We start from the raw sequence: 21,611 nt of genomic DNA, 5'->3' as shown, positions 1-21,611 counted from the left end.
AAGACTTTGTCTTACATCTATGATATGAGCACAGCCACAGCAAGATAGGGCACCAGTTAGAGTTGTGAGGCCTCCATTCCACGTCCTAGCTCCCAAAAGACATTTCTAGACATCCCCTAGGCCAGAAGGGAACCCACTGCCTTGAAGAAAAGAACCTAGTCCTGGCAATATTTTCCACCTGCTAACTGAAAAGCCCTGAATATCCAGCTGTGACACCCAGGTACTACATCGAGGACTTTGGGTGAACCTTTGAGACTTACTGGCTTCAGGTACCAGCAGAGCCACAGAGGGGTAGAACACCAAGTGAACTTGAAATAATTAAGAGGACTCAAGCAGGAATTCTGGAGTTGAAAAATGCAATTTGCATATTGAAGAGTGAATCACAGTCTTTTAACAGCAGAATTGAACAAGCAAAAGAAAGAATTAGTGATCTTGAAGACAGGCTATTTGAAAATACACAGTCAGAGGAGACAAAACAAAAAAGAATAAAAAACAATGAAGCAAACCTACAGGATCTAGAAAATTGCCTCAAAAGGGCAAATCTAAGAGTTATTGACCTTAAAGAAGAGGTAGAAAAAGAGATAGAGGCAGAAAGTTTTTACAAAGAAATAACAGAGAACTTCCCAAACCTAGACAAAGATACCAATATCCAAGTACAAAAAGGTTATAGAACACCAAGCAGATTTAACTCAAAGAAGACTACCTCAAGGCATTTAATAATCAAAATCTCAAATGTTAAGGATAAGGAAGCTGCTATAAAGACACATGCACACGTATGTTTATTGCAGCACTATTCACAATAGCAAAGACTTGGAATCAACCCAAATGTCCATCAGTGACAGATTGGATTAAGAAAATGTGGCACATATACACCATGGAATACTATGCAGCCATAAAAAAGGATGAGTTTGCGTCCTTTGTAGGGACATGGATGCAGCTGGAAACCATCATTCTTAGCAAACTATCACAAGAACAGAAAACCAAACACCGCATGTTCTCACTCATAGGTGGGAACTGAACAATGAGATCACTTGGACTCAGGAAGGGGAACATCACACACCGGGGCCTATCATGGGGAGGGGGGAGGGGGGAGGGATAGCATTGGGAGTTATACCTGATGTAAATGACGAGTTGATGGGTGCAGCACACCAACATGGCACAAGTATACATATGTAACAAACCTGCACGTTATGCACATGTACCCTACAACTTAAAGTATAATAATAATAAATAAATTTAAAAAAAAAAAAAAAAAAGAAAAAAGAAAAGTATATTTAAAAAAAAAAAAAAAAAAAAAAAAAAAAGAATCCTAAAACCGGCAAGAGAAAAGAAACAAAAAACATACAATTGAGTTCCAATACACTGGCAGCAGTGGAAAGCTTACAAGCCAGGAGAGAGTGGTGTGACATGTACAGTGCTGAAGGAAAAAAAATTTCCCCTTGATTAGTATATCTGGCAAAAATACCCTTCTAACATGAAGGAAAAATAAAGACCTTCCCACACAAACAAAAACTGAGGGATTTCAGCAATACCACAACTGTCCTACAAAAAATGCTAAAGGAAGTACTTCATTCAGAAAGAAAAGAACATTAATGAGCAATAAATAATCACCTGAAGGTACAAAACTCACTGGTAATACTAAGTACACAGAAAAACACAGAATATTATAACACTGTTACTGTGGTGTGCAAACTACTTTTATCCTAATTTAAGATACTAAACAATGAAACAATCAAAACTGATAACTATAAAAACTTTTGAAGACATAGTCAGTACAATAAGATATAAATATAAACAAAAAAATGTTAAAAAGTTGGAGTATGAAGTTAAGGCAGAGAGTTTTTGTTGGATTTCTTTATGCTTGTTTATTTATGGAAATACTACTAAGATGTTATCAGATTAAAATAATGGTTTATAAGATAGTATTTGCAACCTCATGGTAATCTCAAACCCAAAAACATATAATGGATACACAGAGAATAAAAAGCAAGAAACTAAGTCATATTATCAGAGAAAATCACCTTTGCTAGAGGAATACAGGAAGAAAAGAAACAAGGAAGATAAGACCACAAAACAACCAGAAAACAAATAGCAAAATGGCAAGAGTAAGTCCTTACTGATCAATAATAACATTAATGTAAATGGACTAAACTATCTAATCAAAAGACATGAAGTGGCTAAACAGATGAAAAACCGAGATCCATTGATCTGTTGCCTACAAGAAACACACTTCACCTATAAAGAGACATATAGACTGAAAATAAAAGATTGGAAAGAGATATTCCGTGCCAATAAAAACCAAAAAACAGCAGGAGTTGCTATATTTATATAAGACAAAATAGATTTCAAAACAAAAACTATAAAAGACAAAGAAGGTCACTATATAATGATAAAGGGGTCCATTCAACAAGAGGATATAACAATTTTAAATATATATGCAACCAACACTCATATATATAAAGAAAATATTATCAGAAGTATTGGGAGAGAATAGGCCACAATACAATAATAGCTGGAGACTTCAACACCCCACTTTAAGCACTGGATACATCTTCCAGACAGAAAATCAACCAAGAAATATCAGATTTAATCTGCACTATAGGCCAAATGACTCTAATAAAAATTTACAGAACATTTTAACCAAGAGCTGCAGAATATGCATTCTTTTCCTCAGCATATGGATCATTCTCAAGGAAAGACCATATGTTACATCTTTAAAAAAAAGCATTAAATCATTCCAAAAGCTGAAGTAATATAATATCAAACATCTTCTCTAACCAAAATGGAATAAAACTAGAAATTGATAACAAGATGGAATTTTGGAAATTATGAAAATACATGGAAATTAAACTATGCTTCTCAATGACCAGTGGGTCAATGAAGAAAGTGAGAAAGAAATTGGAAAATTTCTTAAAACAAAGATGATGAAAACAAAACACACCAAAACCTTTGGGATTCAGCAAAAGCAGTACTCAAGGGGAGGTTTATAACTATAAGTGCCTACATCAAAAAAAAAAAAAAAGGAAAAATCTCAAAAAACCTAACAATGCATCTTAGATAACTAGAATAGCAAGAACAAACCAAATTTAAAACTAGAATAAAAGGAATAATAAAGATCAGAGTAGAAATAAATGAAATTGAAATAAAAAATACAAAAAAATCAATAAAACAGAAGGGTGTTTTCTTTGAAAAGTTAAACAAAACTGACAAACCCTTAGCCAGACTAAGAATAAAAGAGAGAAAGTCCAAATAAATAAAATCAGAAATGAAAAAGGAGACATTACAACCAATACTGTAGAAATTCAAAGGATCATTAGTAGCTACTATGAGCAACTATATGCCAATACATTGTAAAATATAGAAGAAATGGACAAATTCCTAGATACATACAATCTACCAAGATTGAAACAGGAAGAAATCAAAAATCTGAACAGATAGAAAGTAACAAGATTAAAGCCATAAAAAAATGTCTTCCAGTAAAGTAAAGCCCAGGACCCTATGGCTTCACTGCTGAATTCTATCAGACATTTAAGGAAGAACTAATACCCATCCTAGTCAAACTATTCCAAAAAAAATAAGAGGAGGGAATACTTCCAAAGTCATTTTAGGTAACCTGTATTACCCTGATACAAAAAAACAAAAACCAAACAAACAGAAAAAAGACATATAAATTAAAAAAAAAATACTACAGGCTAATATCTCTGATGAATACTGATGTAAAAGTCTTCAACAAAATACTAGAAAACTGAATGCAACAATGTATTAGAAAGTTTCTTCATCATGACAAATTGGAAAATATCCCTGGGATGCTAGGATGGTTCAACAATTGCAAATCAGTCGACATGATACATCTTATAAACAGAATGAAGGATAAAACCACATGATCATGTCAATTCATGCTGAAAAAGCATTTCATAAAATTCAGCATCCCTTCAGTATAAAAACTCTCAAAAAACTTGGGATAGAAGGAACATACATCAACATAATAAAAATCATATGCCACAGACCCACAGCTAGTATCATACTAAATGAGGAAAAACAGAAAGACTTTTCTCTAAAATCTGTAACACAACAAGGATGCCGACTGTCTCCACTGTTATTAAATATATTATTGGAAGTCCTAGCTAGAGCAATCAAATGAGAAAAATACAAAGGGCATCCAAATTGGAAAGGAAGAAGTCAAATTATCCTTGTTTGCTGATGATATAATCCTATATTAGGAAAAACCTAATGACTCCACAAGAAAACTATTAAAACACATAAATTCAGTAAAGTTGCAGAATACAAAATCAACATGCAAAAATCATTGCAATTCTATTTGCCAACAGTGAACAATGTGAAAAAGAAATTTTAAAATGTAGCCCCATTTACAATAGCCACACATAAAATTAAATACCTAGGAAGTAACCAAAGAAGTGAAAGACCTCTATAATGAAAACTATAAAACACTGATGAGGGAAATTGAAGAAGATAACAAAAAGTAGAAAGATATTCCATGTTCATGGGTTGGAAGAATCAATATTGCTAAAATGTCCATGCTACTCAAAGCAATATACAGATTCAAAAACAGTCCTAAAATTTACACAGAATCACTAAAAGACCCCAAACAGACAGAGCTATCCTTGGCAAAAAGAACAAAACTGGGGGAATCACATTACCTGACTTCAAATTGTACTAAAGAGCTACAGTAACCAAAACAGCACGGTACTAGCATAAAAACAGGCACATATACCAATGGAACATAACAGAGAACCAAGAAACAAATCCACACACCTACAGTGAACTCATTTTTGAAAAAGGTGCCAAGAATATATAATAGGGAAAAGACAGTCTCATCAATAAATGGTGCTGGGAAAACCGAATATCCATTTGCAAAAGAATGAAACTATATCCCTATCTCTCACCATATACAAAAATCAAATCAAAATGGATTAAAGATTTAAATCTAAGACCTCAAACTATGAAACTATTACAAGAAAACTTTGGGGAAAATCTCCAGGACATTGGTCTCAGCAAAGATTTGTTGAGTAATACACCACAAGCACAGGCATCCAAAGCAAAAAATGAACAAATGGGATCATACCAAGTTAAAAAGCTTCTGCAAGGCAAAGGATACAATTAACAAAGTGGAGACAACCCACAGAATGGGAGAAAATATTTGCAAACTATCCATCTGACAAAGGTTTAATAACTAGAATATATAAGTAGCTCAAACAACTCTACAGGAAAAAAAAAACTCATAATCCAATAAAAAAATATGCAAAATATTTGAATAGGCATTTCTCAAAAGAAGACATACAAATGGCAAACAGGCACATGAAAAGGTGCTCAACATCATTGGTCACCAAAGAAATGCAAATCAAAACTACAATGAGATATCATCTCGCCTCAGTTAAAACGGCTTTTATTCAGAAGACAGCCAACAAATGCTGGCAAGGATATGGAGAAAAGGAACCCTTGTACACTGTTAGTGAGAATGTAAATTAGTACAACCACTATGGAGAACAGTTTGAAGGTTCCTCAAACACTAAAAACAGAGCTACCATATTACCCAGCAATCCCACTGCTGGGTATATACCCAAAAGAAAGGAAATCAGTGTATCTAAGAGATATCTGCACTTCTATGTTTGTTGCAGCACCGTTTTTTCAGCAGCTAAGATTTGGGAGCAATCTAAGGGTCCAGCAGCAGACAAACGGATAAAGAAAATGTGGTACTTACACACAATGAAATATTATTCAGCCACAAAATGAATGAGATATAGTCATTTGCAGTAACATGGATGGAACTGGAGATCATTATGTTAAGTGAAAGAAGTCAGGCACAGAAAGACAAACATGGGATGGTCTCACTTATTTGTGGGATCTAAAAATCAAAACAATTGAACTCATGGACATAAACAGTAGAAATATGGTTAGCAGAGGCTAGGAAGGGTAGTGAGGGGTTTGAGGGGAGGTGGGGATAGTTAATGGGTACAAAAAAGTTAGAAAAAATGAGTAAGACCTACTATTTGATAGCACAATAGGGTAACTATAGTCAATAATAACGTAATTGTATATTTTTAGATAACTTAAATAATGTAATTGGATTATTTGTATCTCAAAACATAAGTGGTTGAGGGGATGGATACCCCATTTGCCATGATGTGCTTGTTTCACAATGCATACCTATATGAAGACATTTTATGTGCCTGATAAATATATACACCTACTATGTACCCTCAACAAATTTTTTTAAATAATAAGAAATGAGGATACAAATACCTCCTACCTCAAAGGATTATAGAAAACATAAAAATAAAATAACACATGTAACATAACTACATGAACTGGCACGTGATACATTTTATAGAAGTGTGTGTGTGTGTGTGTGTGTGTGTGTGTGTGTGTGTGTGTGTGTCTTTTAGAGATGGGATCTGGTCTCACTCTGTCACTCAAGCTGGAGTACAGTGGTGAGATCATGGCTTACTGCAGCCTCAAACTCCTGGGCACAGATGATCCTCCCACCTCAGCCTCCCGAGTAGCTAGGACTACAGGTACACCACTATGACTGGCTAAACAAATGTTCTTACAATAATTACACAGGAGTGGTAGAAAGAGATGACAGGCAAAATATTAGGAGGTAGACAGCATCATGAATAAACTCAATCAGACTTAGAGAAAGAAAAGGCAGAAGGTTAGGTTAGATTAATACTTTTTTTTTTTTAAGTTGTTACTTGTGATTTGGTTGGGGGGTTTATTTTTAATTTTCAAGAGACTAGATAAACAGTCAAGGATATCAGAAGAGGTGTTTGGGAGGAGAGTTGATGGGTTCAGCTTTAGATTTATTAAGTCTGAGATGTTTGAGGACATCTGAACAGAAGTTACTATTACATATATATATATATATATGGAAGTCAGGAGAAAGATTGAAATGGAGACACTCTGGAATTAATCAATGTAAAGCTGAACCCACATTGGCTTCGGATTATATCACCCTGGGAAAGTAGGTGGAATAACAAGTAGAAAAAAAAAAGGAAGTCCTGACAAATGCCTGTATTCAGGGGTAAACAAAAAAAGAAGACATTCCCATAGAAGGACAGAGAAGGAGATGTAAGAAATGTAAAAGGAGGATAGTTTATAAAATGAAGGGGATAGTTTATAAAATGAGAAGCTTTTTATCTGTACCAAGAGTGGTAGATAGATCAGGTAAGACAGTTAGAAAAGTATATTTCCCTCAGTGTCCCAGCTGGTGACAGCTGTGATGGCCCCAATCTGTCAGTTTCCTTTGTCCTTATTTTCATTTAAACAGGCTACCTGGAAAATTCTAGGTTTCTAAAAAATCTCAACTTCACAGTAGACTCTGCCATATAAGTTATCCATTGTCTGTGAAAAACATGCATATTGAAGTAATCTTTTTATTAAGTTGCTCCCTTTGATGTTTTTATTACATACAACTATGCAGAGCTCATTCTTCATCTCCTAAATCTTTAGACCATGTTGTATCCAAATGCACATATAAAAACAACACAGTTGATACTGTACACTTCCAGTCAGAGAAGAAATGTAGAATTATTCACCAGTGTTCACTGTGTGCTCTCTATAATGCCCACCACAGATTGACAATAATCTCCACAATACTTATGGATGGAGTATGAGAACTAGTTCAGTAGTGGCCTGGTTAAGTCAGCTGTAAGAATGGAGATAGATGATCTCTACATCCTGCCTAAACTTTGTCTTCAACTCCGTAAATCTCTTCTTTTTTCCTACTGAGTCTTAGACATACTCATGTGTTTACACTAAAATGTTAATACAAACTGATAGTGTCACTTGAAGATAACGTCCTTACCAGGGCACACAAGTCCCTTCAGTTTCTAGTCCATGACTACTTTTCCAGGGCTGTGTCTTATCAAGTACAGAAACTTGGTTTCCGCTCCCTTGATGCCTTCTCATGCCTTTATACTTTTTCACGTGCTGTTCCTTCTGCCTGAAATGTTCTTGCCTCATTAACATGTAACAACATGCACTAAAAACTTCACGTTTCTCATGTTTAATACATAATGTCACTTAATTCTGAGGACAGTCTTCAGGTTCAAGTATCACTATCCCCATTTTCTATATGGTAAGTGGACCTTTTGAGAGATAAAGTAAGCGTCCCAAGATCACACAGAGAGAAGTAGCATATACAGGCAGTCTGATTCCGAAGTCCACTATCTCAGCCTGGACTCTGTTCCCTTTTCTTCCTCTAGTCTTAGTAAGTTTTACTTGATCTTTGAGACTCAATTGTCCATTTTCAGGAGCTTGGGATCTTGTGTGCTAAGTCTATTTTAGTTCTTATCACACTGTGGTGTAATTACTGATTTACCAGTTTGTTAAAATAATATATTGTTCACCTCTTGAGAATAGAAACTGTCATTTATCTCCACATTCATATAAGGTGACACATTCATGTAAGGTTGTGCTTACATTACAAACAAAAAAGCTAAGTTTCAAAAGTTATGGTAATTGCTCAAGATTACCTAGGCTGGAGTGAGACTAAAGCTGGACCTTGAACCTGAGGCCTCTGACTCGCAAACTCATGTGCTTTCCCTTCCTTTACATTATGTTCTAGTACAATAACACAACAAAGTCATTTTAAAACAGGAAAATCCCTGTTTGGAAAAAAATATTCATGTAAGTAATACATACAAACATAAGCTACCTAAAACTTTGGAAACATTAAGAGAGTGCAAAGACCAAGTTGAAGAAAAGCAAACTTAATAATTTCATTTTCCAGAGGCAAATACTGCAACATTATCAAAATTTGGACCATGTTATTAATTTGTTAATATATCAGCCTGAAATAAGAAGAGAAGGGCTACAATTGGACATGTCAGTACCAGTAAATAAATATTTTATTTCACGGATTGCTAATTTTAAAATGATTTTTAAAATTCTGAACCTTCAAAAAGCATCTGAAAATAGGTAAGCTCAGTAAATCATTTAGCTGATGATAGCTTAACACTCCTTACATGCAAGTTCTTGGCCCAAGTAGGTCAACATTTACATGTAACAATCATGCCTACAAAAATATATATATATCAGAAACTTTATGCACAACATTTGCCAAATATGAACTGTGTATTTATGCTTTATTAACCTACTATAATTCAGAATTTTCTCGAAACCTTTCCTCTATGCATAATGGCATACAAAGCCTGCTTTGTGTCATCAGAGTACATGAGTAATTAGAACAGCTGGAACTTAACAATTATTCAAAAGTTACACAGTGCAGATTTTCAGTATAACTCACACAAAACAACTCCTTAAATGGACTAAATCCAAACTATTGCTGTCGTTTTTATCATTTCCCAATACAGAAGCTTTTCTTTTGCTTGTTCATAATGCTACACCTTTTGTTAAGCAGACTTTATCTTCTTTATATCTACAGTGTTTGTAATAGAGAAGAGGGATATGTCTTATTTAAATTGGCTTGATTGTGGACATGGAATACTGTGACGTGGAGACAGACTCAACTGCTTTTGATGATGATTCCTGTACAAAATGACATCATGAGTTTTTACAAAAGAAAACGGAAGTAACATCAATTTGAGATAAAAATATATTCTAAATAGAAATATAGTATTTTTCTGAATCTGAACACCCTAGGCAATTGATGATATAGACATCCTATGGTCTCTAAAATTTGACTTATTGTCACCATGCACATATCTAATCTAGCCTCAAATAGCATAATCAATTTTAGAATTGATATCTCAATACAAGCTACACTGGCACTTAAAATCTGCAAGTCAAATTTTAAAGTCCTTACACTGAAAAATTTTCAATAAATTCATATTTCCTCAGATTCTAACTGGAAATATTTCTTAAATCAGTAAATACCCTGAGATGTCTGGATTCCATGTCTAAAGATTTTTCCTAGGAAAACTTTTAATTTTTTTCTGAATATTAGCTATGACTTTCAGATTCTACTTATGTAACAGAAATCATTCATTTTCTTCACCATACTTGCAAACACCACAGATCTCTGCCTAAGGGAAGTAAGAAAGTACATGAAACAGTCACCCTCATTTTGTTCCTGTAAAGAACTGGCAGACAAAAAGAGCCGAGGATGTGATGGTTGGGAATGTTTATGAGCCTCTGAAAAGTTCCAGACTTAAGGGATTTGAATACTGAGAACAAAATTCAAACGTATAAATCTTTACTCTTCTTCCTATTCTGCAGCTAATTTTAACCTCCAAAATGATGTTAGATGGGAAAAAGAAAATAAAGAAAAAGAAAGAAAGAGAAGATGAGGATGCTTCTAGTCCAAGTAAAGAGATGTCTATGATGCTTTCATAGAGGTGGACTAAAATAAGGCTATGAGCTCACAGTATTCAGTTTCAGGGTATCTGGAATTATCTGTGTCATTTCTATTCCAGTAAAGTGAACAGTATCCCATGAGGAACACTTTACAATTCAAGAAAAGTATAGGATATGTTATATGATAATCTCTAAAGTCCTTTTGAGTTTCTACTTTTTGATGTTAAAGTGTAGTGCTTCATAAAAAACTAAAAGATAATCCTACAATTGATACATTTAATTGTTACTAACCAAAAGATTCTACATTAAAAATAAATAAGTAAAGCTAGTAAATAGATGAGAGAGATTTTTTTAAAAAAAGTAATCATCTCACATTGAATGTTTACTTAAACTCTTTCAGGAAAAGGCATTTACCTGAAATGATACCACAGTAATGACTGTGAAGAGCTGACTTCTCTGTGACTTTTTCCTCCATGGACCTTTTCTGCCTATATACACGGTGTGGGTGACCTGTTATGGCCATTGTATCATTGAGTGGCTCAATAAATATGAAGTCCTCATTGAGCTGTATAAATCCCATCTGGAATATATAACACAAAAAGATATGTAAGAAATACCATTTGAAAAAATACTTTTAGATTCTTCCACTCATACATTCTGTTTTTGTTAACAAACATGCATACAGTCTTCTAGTGAAACTAACTTAGCAACCCCACTAGTAAGGTAACTATCTTCCCATTTTATTACTTCATCGTTATGTACTTTATTGCACTAACATAAACTTCATTTAGTTAGTCTTAGCCTGTGTGGGTGGGAGGCTAGACGCCAGCAACAGATGCACAGTAAAAATTTTGGAATGTTAAAGGTTCACTTTGGGAGACCCATGGGGTCACTTAAATGTACAGCATGTACAGAAAGAGCAATACAGTTTTTAATTGCATACATGACACAGTCCAACTTTTTGACAGTCATTATTTAATAAAGTAATTCATATAACATGTTAAGACAAATGCAAGAGACAAATGCAAGAGGCATCAAAATTAATATATAAAATATTATTAAAGTCTTCTACTATGTATTTTAAAAGCCCTTGAAGAATAAGAGAAAAATGAAGCATTACTTACATAAACAAGTTTCATTTCACATAGTGACATGTTTTAAAAGTCATTCAATTGTGAGACAGAGGGTTAAAACTGTAAAATACAGTTATGATCAATAAAAAGTACTTATAACAAGTAGGTAGGTATACTTGTAATATTTTGAGGCTAAGCCTAGTCATTTCTTCCTTTCCTTTTTTAGAATATAAATTTACATTATAACTGGGAAAGTGTTCCACATGAAAGAACATGCTATGACTTGATATTTTCCATTTTTAATATTTAACTCTGTATAATTAATATAGATATATATTTATAGATAGCATACATTCAACTATATTCTCTTTAGCAAATAGTTTTGAGTAAATCATATACTAAAACCTGTATTACCAATCTGCTAATATCAAAGTTCTTAATTCTGTTTTGAATGATCAATGTCAATTTTATGTATATTTCATTTCAATTTGATCCACATATAAGTCACACAATAATAATATAATTATTTTCTAAAGTGGAAATTAAAAAAATACATATACCCTGAAAGAAATGCATGTTTTCTTTGGAAGTACAGAAGAAAGTTTTAAAAATGTGTTTGAATTATTAGAGTATTGCATCTTCCATTGCTAATATTCTACTTCATTTCATTCTGTACCAAATAAAGTAAACCAAGAGTAAATCTTAAAATCCTAATCAATCTCATTTTATTGAATGAGTTTTATCACTAAAAATTATCAAGAACGAGAATAAGCAATTTTATCACCTTGATCTGTCTCCCTCCTCTCTCTCCTTTTCTCTCTCTCCCTCTCCCCCTCTATTTGTTTCCCTACGTCTCAATCTCTCTCTCTTTCTCTCTCTCTCTCTCGCTCTTGCTCTTGCTCTCGCACACACACACACACGTACACAGGCACACAAATATATTCGGGGGTAGGGGATAATGAAGAAAGATTTACTCTAATGAACCTTTAAAAATATTAGGCATATATGTGGGCCAAATATTTGTATAATTTTAATATGCCTTCAAATACCTTCAAATAAGTTCTTTCATTTTCCATACATATTTTACTTCTCTCAATCTGAAACTAGCTTGTATTTTAAGGTAATTACATCAAATCCAGCAGTTTTTCCCTTGAGCTTAATTTAATGAGAAACAAGAAAATATTAAAGATAAAATTATTAAATAATAGCAATTTTATCACCTTGATCTGTTCCCCCTCCTCTCTCTTTCTCTCTCTCTGTCTCCCTCTATTGGTTTCCCTATGTCTCACTCTCTCTCTCTTTCTCTCTCTCTCTCTCTCACACACACACACACACACACACACAAATATATTCGGGGGTAGGGGATTATGAAGAAAGATTTACTCTAATGAACCTTCAAGAATATTGGGCATATATGTGGGCCAAATATTTGTATAATTTTAATATGCCTTCAAATACCTTCAAATAAGTTCTTTCATTTTCCATACATATTTTACTTCTCTCAATCTGAAACTAGCTTGAATTTTAAGGCAATGACATCAAATCCAGTAGTTTTTCCCTTGAGCTTAATTTAATGAGAAACAAGAAAATACTAAAGATAAAATTATTAAATAATAGCCATTAAAGATGTAGTACATCTACACATAAATTAAGAATAGGTGGTGGTATGTTACACATTATTGACCTAGGCTAAAAATAAAGAAATATGTTATTCTTGTCTTATGGATTAGTGTAATTCTGAGAGTCACAAAGTTTTCAAGGTCGCTCATAAAATTGACAGTGAGGCTGATGATTAAAATAATAATTATGATACTCAGCACAGCTCAGGCAAACATGCTCAGTTTCTGAAAATCATAAATTTGTGATTCAGTACATCCTTTCAACCAGGTTATAAACATGGTTAGATTTATAACAATAAACCTTATAAAATTTAATTGCATACTATCACATAAAATTTAATGACTCCAAGAACAGATTCTGAACTGGGTTCATAACTTACTGCTAGCTGTGTAACTACAAGAAACTAACAAGTTAGAAGGAACAGAAAGCAATGCTCTTATCATGGGTAACGCTCTGATAATGGGTAACCAGTCAATAAATGTTTGCTGTTATTTTAATTTTAACAATAAGGACAATCATAATAAATATAAGCACCCAAACATTTGAGTATAAACTGAAAAACAGAGTACAAAGGATCTAACTTTATTAATTTTTGTATCCCTGTTAGCATGTAAATTGCTGTCTGAAATAAATTATATTGTTGTTTTGTTAGGATTTGGAAGCTTCTTCATTACAAAACATTTTCTGTTGTATTAGAATTTTATCTACAGACACTTTTAAAAACAAGAAAGCTACTTTTAAAAAGGAAAAAAACAAGTTGGAATACTTATAAGTGGTGACTCATTCATTCAATACATGTTTATAGTCTGACCACTTAGTTCCAACTCAGTTCACTCTGGGGCATATTTAGCACCAAGAGTCACACCATGAACTTTCTATCTGGGCCTAGAATACTATCCTATGTCACACAAAGTGCCCTAGCATGAATATGTGTCATTCAAGATACTGGTTCATATTAAAGCAGAATTATAGAAAATCTTGAGGTTTTCTGTGTCCCCGCAAAGGACTCACTTTTTCCATTAATAAAATAAACTGTTTTATCTGCACTGTGATTTTACAAGCTATGAAAGAACATGAACCCGTATTAACCTTTCTGCACAAGTGCCCTTGTGCTGGGCAATCCACAATTAGGCAGCCTTTGCTTTAGTGCAAATATTATCCTCTGAATTTTAGCAGGAAATAAAATATTAAATATTATGTGAATGAATATGGCACAATGCATTATCTAAAATAAACGCCTAGTATATGTGTTTTTCATATTTTCCTTTTTAAATTTTTCGAAAAAATTTTAACTCGAGTCATTTCATGTAAATATCTGGATGTAAAATTAAGTTTAACAGTTGTTTTCTAATTTATTTCTATCTTCATAGGCATTTTCTCATATGATTACATCTGTTCTTTTGTCATTTAGTGTTATCTGAGTTCTCAATTTAGTAAGAATTTCCGTATTTTGCAATTTAGCATTGCTTTTGTGAAAATAAGCTACCAGTCATTTCTTTTCTTACTGGGTGAAATTTCTTTTTCTCCATTTATGTGGCTCTGTGCTTTTTAAAATAACCATTAACTTTTATCTCCATGTAGATGTGCTGACACTACCACCAACTTCTAATCAAAACATAAAATTTGATTTGGACCATGTACAGGAATGTTCATATATTGTTACTTTACCTCATTATTTATAAATGGTTCATTTATTCAAATTCAAGTTAATTATGGGCTATTAAATAAACAGATCCTAAAGCATATAAGATCTAACTAAAGAGTTAGAAGGAACAGAAAGAAATCTGATGCTCTCCATTCTTTTCCCCACTCCTACTGGGATGACTATTTCACTTCAACTATCTCACTTCCAAATCACTGACATAACCGAAGTACTACCACAATTATCTGAAGTTTTCTCTTCATTCTTCCATGCTTCTTTCTTGCAATTTTCTTCATGTTCCATAACCTCTGATTTTTAGCTAAAGTTTCAGTGAACTGGCTTAAGGTATTTTTTGAGGGTGAGTTGAACAAATACATATTGAGCATTCATTAGATACTTAACATTGCAAGAGTCATGATAAAATCCTATTTTTAAAAAAATACGATCCAGCAATTCCACTTCTGGGTATATATTCAAAGGAAATGAAATCAGTATGTCAAAGAGAGATCTGCACCCTCATGTTTATTGCACCACTATTAACAATAGTCAAGATGTGGAATCAACCTAAGTGTCCATTAACAGATGAATGGATTAAAAAATGGTGTGTGTGTGTGTGTAGACGGAATACTACTCAGACTTAAAGAAAATCCTGTCATTTGTGACAACATGGATGAATGTGAAGGGCATTATATTAAGTAGAATAAGCCAACTACAGAAACAAATACTGCACTATCTCACTTACATGTAAAATCTAAAAAAGTCAGACTGACAGAAGCAGAGAGTAGAATGGTGGTCAGCAGAAGGAGAGAAAGGGAGTTTGGGAAGATGTTGGTCAAAGGATCCAAACTTTCAGTTAGACAAGAGGAATAAGTTCAAGAGACTTACTGCACAACATGGTGATTGTAATTAAAAACAATGCATTATATATTTGAAAATTGTCAAGAGAGTAGTTTTTAAATGTGGTCATCACAAAAACCTGATAAGTGTGTGAGATAACAGACACATTAATTGATTTAATCTTTGCACAGTGTATGCATATATCAAAACATTTTGCACACCAAAAATATGTGCATTTGTGATGTATTTGTAACTTTTGTCATTTAAAATAATTTAAAAATATATAGCACATCATAATAACTAAATGTCCTAAGTGCTGATGGACATGTGAAAGGTGATAGATCATTATAAATTCAGGATCTGAGAAAGGTACCGAGGGACAGCAGGATTTGCATAAGACAAGTGCAAGGATGCTCCTTATAGAGGAGGCATTATGAGTGGGGGCAAAGAGGATGGAGAGTCTAGGCAACAGTTGGAAGATGTCTGGTTTGAGCAGAGAAATGGGAAAATATAGTCGGAAAATAAAATAAACTCATATAATTGAAAAAAATATATATGACAATGTTCTTGATGGGACAATGAAAGCCAATGTCTTGAATATCAAATATCTTAGGATGTAAGTCTATTGTTCCAATATACGGTACATCTGAGAATTAGCGAGACACTAGAAGAAGCAGAAGTGTTTTGGTTGTAAACAGTGGTAACAGAAGTTGCTTAAAGGCTTTGGAATCAGTATATGCTTGTAAAAACATTTTAGACAAATGTCTGATGCAGTACATGATCTGAACTTCTATATAAGTTTGGCTTTATTTTCCTTTTTTTTTTTTTTTTTTTTTTGAGATGGAGTGTCACTCTGTCACCCAGACTGGAGCACAATGACATGATCTTGGCTCACTACAACCTCCACTTCCTGGGTTCAAGTGATTCTCCTGCCTCAGCCTCCCTAGTAGTTAGGATCACATATTTTTAGTAGAGATGGAGTTTCTCCATGTTGGCCAGGCTGGTCTTGAACTCCTGACCTCAGGTGATCCGCCCACCTCAGCCTCCCAGAATACTGGGAACACAGGTGTGAGCCTCCTCACCCACCCTGGCTTTATTTTCTTAAGTATTTTCTCATAAGGTTATAATGTATTAATATATTTCATTATAAAGCATTATATAGTTTCAAATGTAAGCATGACATAGGGCTTGGCATAAATTACAATGCCATATGTTTTTCTTATGCTATACTCAAATAAAATATCATTTCAGTATTACTGTAAATGGGAGTGATTTTTCATGCATTTGTGTATTCTATATCTACATATAAATCTGTATAAAACTACACTTCTGACACCTCATCTATCCTATTTTCTTATCATCTTAAAACACTCTTCCTGATGATCCTTTCAGTGTTTCCACAATATGCTCAGAAAGATAAAATCCTTCATGAAGATATATGAGGCCTATAAGGCTATGAGAATTGTATCATCTCCCTCTCCAGTTTTACTTTTACTACTCAAACTTCATATATAACAATAACAGACAAACTTTTACTGTGTGAACAAACATATTTCAAAATAACCTTTAGTTGCATGATTACATCTTGGCATTTTGCACACACTGCCTTCTCTTTCCAGAATGCCATTGGGTCTGTGAAGAGCTATCAATTCTTCAAAATCAAGCAGACCCTATCTTTTCTCCAGAGTAACCACTGCCTTCCCTATCTAATTCTACACCAGACATTTTCTGTTGTTGCACTAATATGTCTAATGTGGTTATAGTTTCATGTCTTTCTGATTAGACCATGAGCTACTTGAGGCTTTGGAATAGTGCTCATCTTCATGTCTTCAATACATAAGGTCTAATACATAACAGATGCTCAAGGAATGTTGCTCTTAACTCAATGTAGTCTTCCTTCTTGAGATAACGGAAAATGTATCCATCACTGCTCTGAAGAGCAGGTACTCACTCCACCTGTGATTTCATAGAGGGAAATAAGAATTTTATTTCTTCCACTGGGCATTTCCAATGTTGGCTTCCTTGTGTGCCCAAGTAGTATCTTTAGGAAAACTTTTCAGATGATCACATTGTTAACCTCATTCCATTTTCTTTCCTAACCAAAGGACTCCAAAGAGAATCATAAAACTCCAGTGATAGAAGGAAAGTTAGAAATCATCTGAGCATTATAGGAGTTTTAAAATAAAGAAAATCAATCCTTAGAAATATTGCATGGCTTGCCTAAAATTATACAGAGAGTTAATGTGAATGTCAGGGCTAGAGTGTAGGCTTCCCAGTTTCCATGCTAATTTTTGGTTTTGATACATCACGCTATCTTTGCTTGCTACCTACACTCTACTTAAATTTTTACTTACATTCTAGTTCCCCCTCCCAAATCCCCAAACTTCAGAAACTGTTCTGAGGTTGCCCACAATTTCCTTTTTTATTCCCCTCTCTGCAGCATTTGATCCTTGCCCACTTTTCTCCTCCTTGAATTACCACTGCCCTGGTCCTTTTTGTCTCTAGAAACTATTTCTGTTCCCTTAAATAGGTCATGTTCCTCATTCCAAGGTTGGCTTTTGATCAGCAATTGTTTTCTGCATCTATCACACTCAATGGTTTTATACCTCCTTTATGGAGATGATTCCCCAACCCCCTCACTCATAGTCAAGATTAACCCTCCTCTCCCATCCAAGTACTAACCAGGCCCGACCCTGCTTAGCTTCCGAGATCAGACGAGATCGGGCGCGTTCAGGGTGGTATGGCCCTGTTTGCAGATGACATGATTGTATATTTAGAAAACCCCATTGTCTCAGCCCAAAATCTCCTTAAGCTGATAAACAACTTCAGCAAAGTCTCAGGATACAAAATTAATGTGCAAAAATCACAAGCATTCTTATACACCAGTAACAGACAAACAGAGAGCCAAATCATGAATGAACTTCCATCCACAATTGCTTTAAAGAGAATGAAATACCTAGGAATCCAACTTACAAGGGATGTAAAGGACCTCTTCAAGGAGAACTACAAACCACTGCTCAGTGAAATAAAAGAGGACACAAACAAATGGAAGAACATACCATGCTCATGGATAGGAAGAATCAATATCGTGAAAATGGCCATACTGCCCAAGGTAATTTATAGATTCAATGCCATCCCCATCAAGCTACCAATGTCTTTATTTACAGAATTGGAAAAAACTGCTTTAAAGTTCATATGGAACCAAAAAGAGCCCGCATTTCCAAGACAATCCTAAGTCAAAAGAACAAAGCTGGAGGCATCACGCTACCTGACTTCAAGCTATACTACAAGGCTACAGTAACCAAAACAGCATGGTACTGGTACCAAAACAGAGATATAGACCAATGGAACAGAACAGAGTCCTCAGAAATAATACCACACATCTACAGCCATCTGATCTTTGACAAACCTCAGAAAAACAAGAAATGGGGAAAGGATTCCCTATTTAATAAATGGTGCTGGGAAAATTGGCTAGCCATAAGTAGAAAGCTGAAACTGGATCCTTTCTGTACTCCTTATATGAAAATTGATTCAAGATGGACTAGAGACTTAAATGATAGACCTAATACCATAAAAACCCTAGAAGAAAACCTAGGTAATACAATTCAGGACATAGGCATGGGCAAGGACTTCATGTCTAAAACACCAAAAACAATGGCAACAAAAGCCAAACTTGACAAATGGGATCTAATTAAACTAAAGAGCTTCTGCACAGCAAAAGAAACTACCAGCAGAGTGAACAGGCAACCTAGAGAATGGGAGAAAATTTTTGCAATCTACTCATCTGACAAAGGGCTAATATCCAGAACCTACAAAGAACTCAAACAAATTTACAAGAAAAAAACAAACAACCCCATCAAAAAGTAGGCAAGGGATATGAACAGACATTTCTCAAAAGAAGACATTCATACAGCCAACAGACACATGAAAAAATGCTCATCATCACTGGCCATCAGAGAAATGCAAATCAAAACCACAATGAGATACCATCTCACACCAGTTAGAATGGCAGTCATTAAAAAGTCAGGAAACAACAGGTGCTGGAGACGATGTGGAGAAATAGGAACACTTTTACACTGTTGGTGGGATTGTAAACTAGTTCAACCATTATGGAAAACAGTATGGCGATTCTAGATTCCTCAAGGATCTAGAACTGGAAGTACCATATGACCCAGCCATCTCATTACTGGGTATATACCCAAAGGATTATAAATCATGCTGCTATGAAGACACATGCACACGTATGTTTATTGTGGCACTATTCACAATAGCAAAGACTTGGAATCAACCCAAATGTCCATCAGTGACAGACTGGATTAAGAAAATGTGGCACATATACACCATGGAATACTATGCAGCCATAAAAAAGGATGAGTTTGTGTCCTTTGTAGGGACATGGATGCAGCTGGAAACCATCATTCTCAGCAAATTATCGCAAGAACAGAAAACCAAACACCGCATGTTCTCACTCATAGGTGGGAACTGAACAATGAGATCACTTGGACTCGGGAAGGGGAACATCATACACTGGGGCCTATCATGGGGAGGAGGGAGGGGGGAGGGGGGAGGGATTGCATTGGGATTTATACCTGATGTAAATGGCGAGGTGATGGGTGCTGACGAGTTGATGGCTGCAGCACGCCAACATGGCACAAGTATACATATGTAACAAACCTGCACGTTATGCACATGTACCCTAGAACTTAAAGTATAATAAAAAAAAAAAAATTAACCCTCCTCTCTCACTTCCCTTGTTTCACTTCAGTCATATCATTATTCTTTCAAAAGTAGTGCCACCTCTCAAAGTTTGTATATCTGTTTATGGCTCTACCTTTTTTTAGTTACCCAAGCTAAAAATTATATGGACCTTTACTCTTTTTCAAGTCTATTTAAAACTATTTATAAGCAAACAATAATATAATAATAGGCCTGTTTACAAGGCATTTTTATATGCATTATTTCATTTAATCTATAAATAGAGCCTTGGACACATGCTAATTTCATCAATTTTATAATTGAAAAAAAAAGTGAACTTCAAAAAGATTTATTATGTCCTAAGATCACAAATCAGTATGTGGTGAAGACAAGATTCAAACGAAAGGCTGTCTGGTTTCAAACACACACTGCCTTTGTGAAGCTTTCTACAAAAGGGTAGGCCTGCCATATGAGTGTTATTTCAAAAAAAATCCTCATCTTAAAAAAATTTTACACTAAGAATTTGAACGTCAAGCATAACACCTCACAGATGGTAGATATCCAAAATTTGATATCAGTTGCCAGGCCAGGGCCCCATCCCTCCGAAAGCAGAAGACAAAAATACTACATTAAGGTTCTGAACTTTATCTTAAGCTGACTGTTGTATGTGATGAGACTTCTTGGCTGTCAAAGGCACACTGGCTTTCTAAGTGGACTGAGCTTTCACCTCCAGGCCTCCTTCAGCGGTGGATGCCCCAACAGTTCTCCCATGGCAGACTTGGTAGAATATTTCAAGGTTTTTGTTTCTCTTCTTCCTTTCTTTTAAGTCTCTTTTCTATTTTCTTTCCTACAATCTTTTCTGATCATACAACCAGAATTTAAACATAGTGGAACACTTAAAAATATGGTTTAAAAAATTCTTCTAAATCTTATCATACAGGATACTTACATATGAATGTATGTATATACTTCTAGTCAATTTAAATACACATATATATTTGTATTGTATATGTATCTGTGTGTGGGCATACGTTTGTGTGTATACACAGGCATAGATATATATTAGAATTTCATATTCTACTTTGTCCCATTTAAGAAAAGTTTGTTTCTCAATAGTATTATGTTATCTTTGTGTGTTTTTTAATTGCCAAATAATAGTTTATCCTCTAAATATATCATAATTTTATTACTTATTTTTTCATCCAACTCTTTATTCAATAAATGTTTATTAGTATCACCTTTTTACAGTTAGAGCTCAGGGAACAGTAGTGAACAAGGTGGTCAAGGACCATCATCAACTTACACTCTAGGAAAGAAAATGATGCACCATTTATCCAGCTAGGTCAAAAAGATCTGTATTTGCTTCATAATCTGTGGTTAAGCTTTGTGTTGATTACTTATAATCTTATTTCTGTCTGTGTTCTAATTTGCAATAAAAAAAGACGAAAATATAGCCAGAAAGTACC

The 21,611-nt window shown here is 34.4% G+C and overlaps 1 protein-coding gene across 2 annotated transcripts in view; it reads right to left on the bottom strand.

The window, feature by feature from the left end:
• Positions 1-21,611, bottom strand: part of ADAMTS19 (ADAM metallopeptidase with thrombospondin type 1 motif 19) — a 289,097-nt gene that overhangs the window by 220,260 nt on the left and 47,226 nt on the right. For both annotated transcript variants that reach the window (XM_021939659.2, XM_003900067.5), the window contains exon 3: positions 10,693-10,858. In XM_021939659.2, coding sequence (XP_021795351.1) covers positions 10,693-10,858 — 166 coding nt within the window. The remainder of the gene's footprint in view (positions 1-10,692; positions 10,859-21,611) is intronic.

Source organism: Papio anubis, chromosome 5, assembly GCF_008728515.1.
Source record: "Papio anubis isolate 15944 chromosome 5, Panubis1.0, whole genome shotgun sequence".
In the NCBI taxonomy this organism is placed as follows: Eukaryota; Metazoa; Chordata; class Mammalia; order Primates; family Cercopithecidae; genus Papio; species Papio anubis.
The sequence above is the reverse complement of the archived record's forward strand: the minus strand, read 5'-3'. Positions and strand labels throughout refer to the sequence as shown.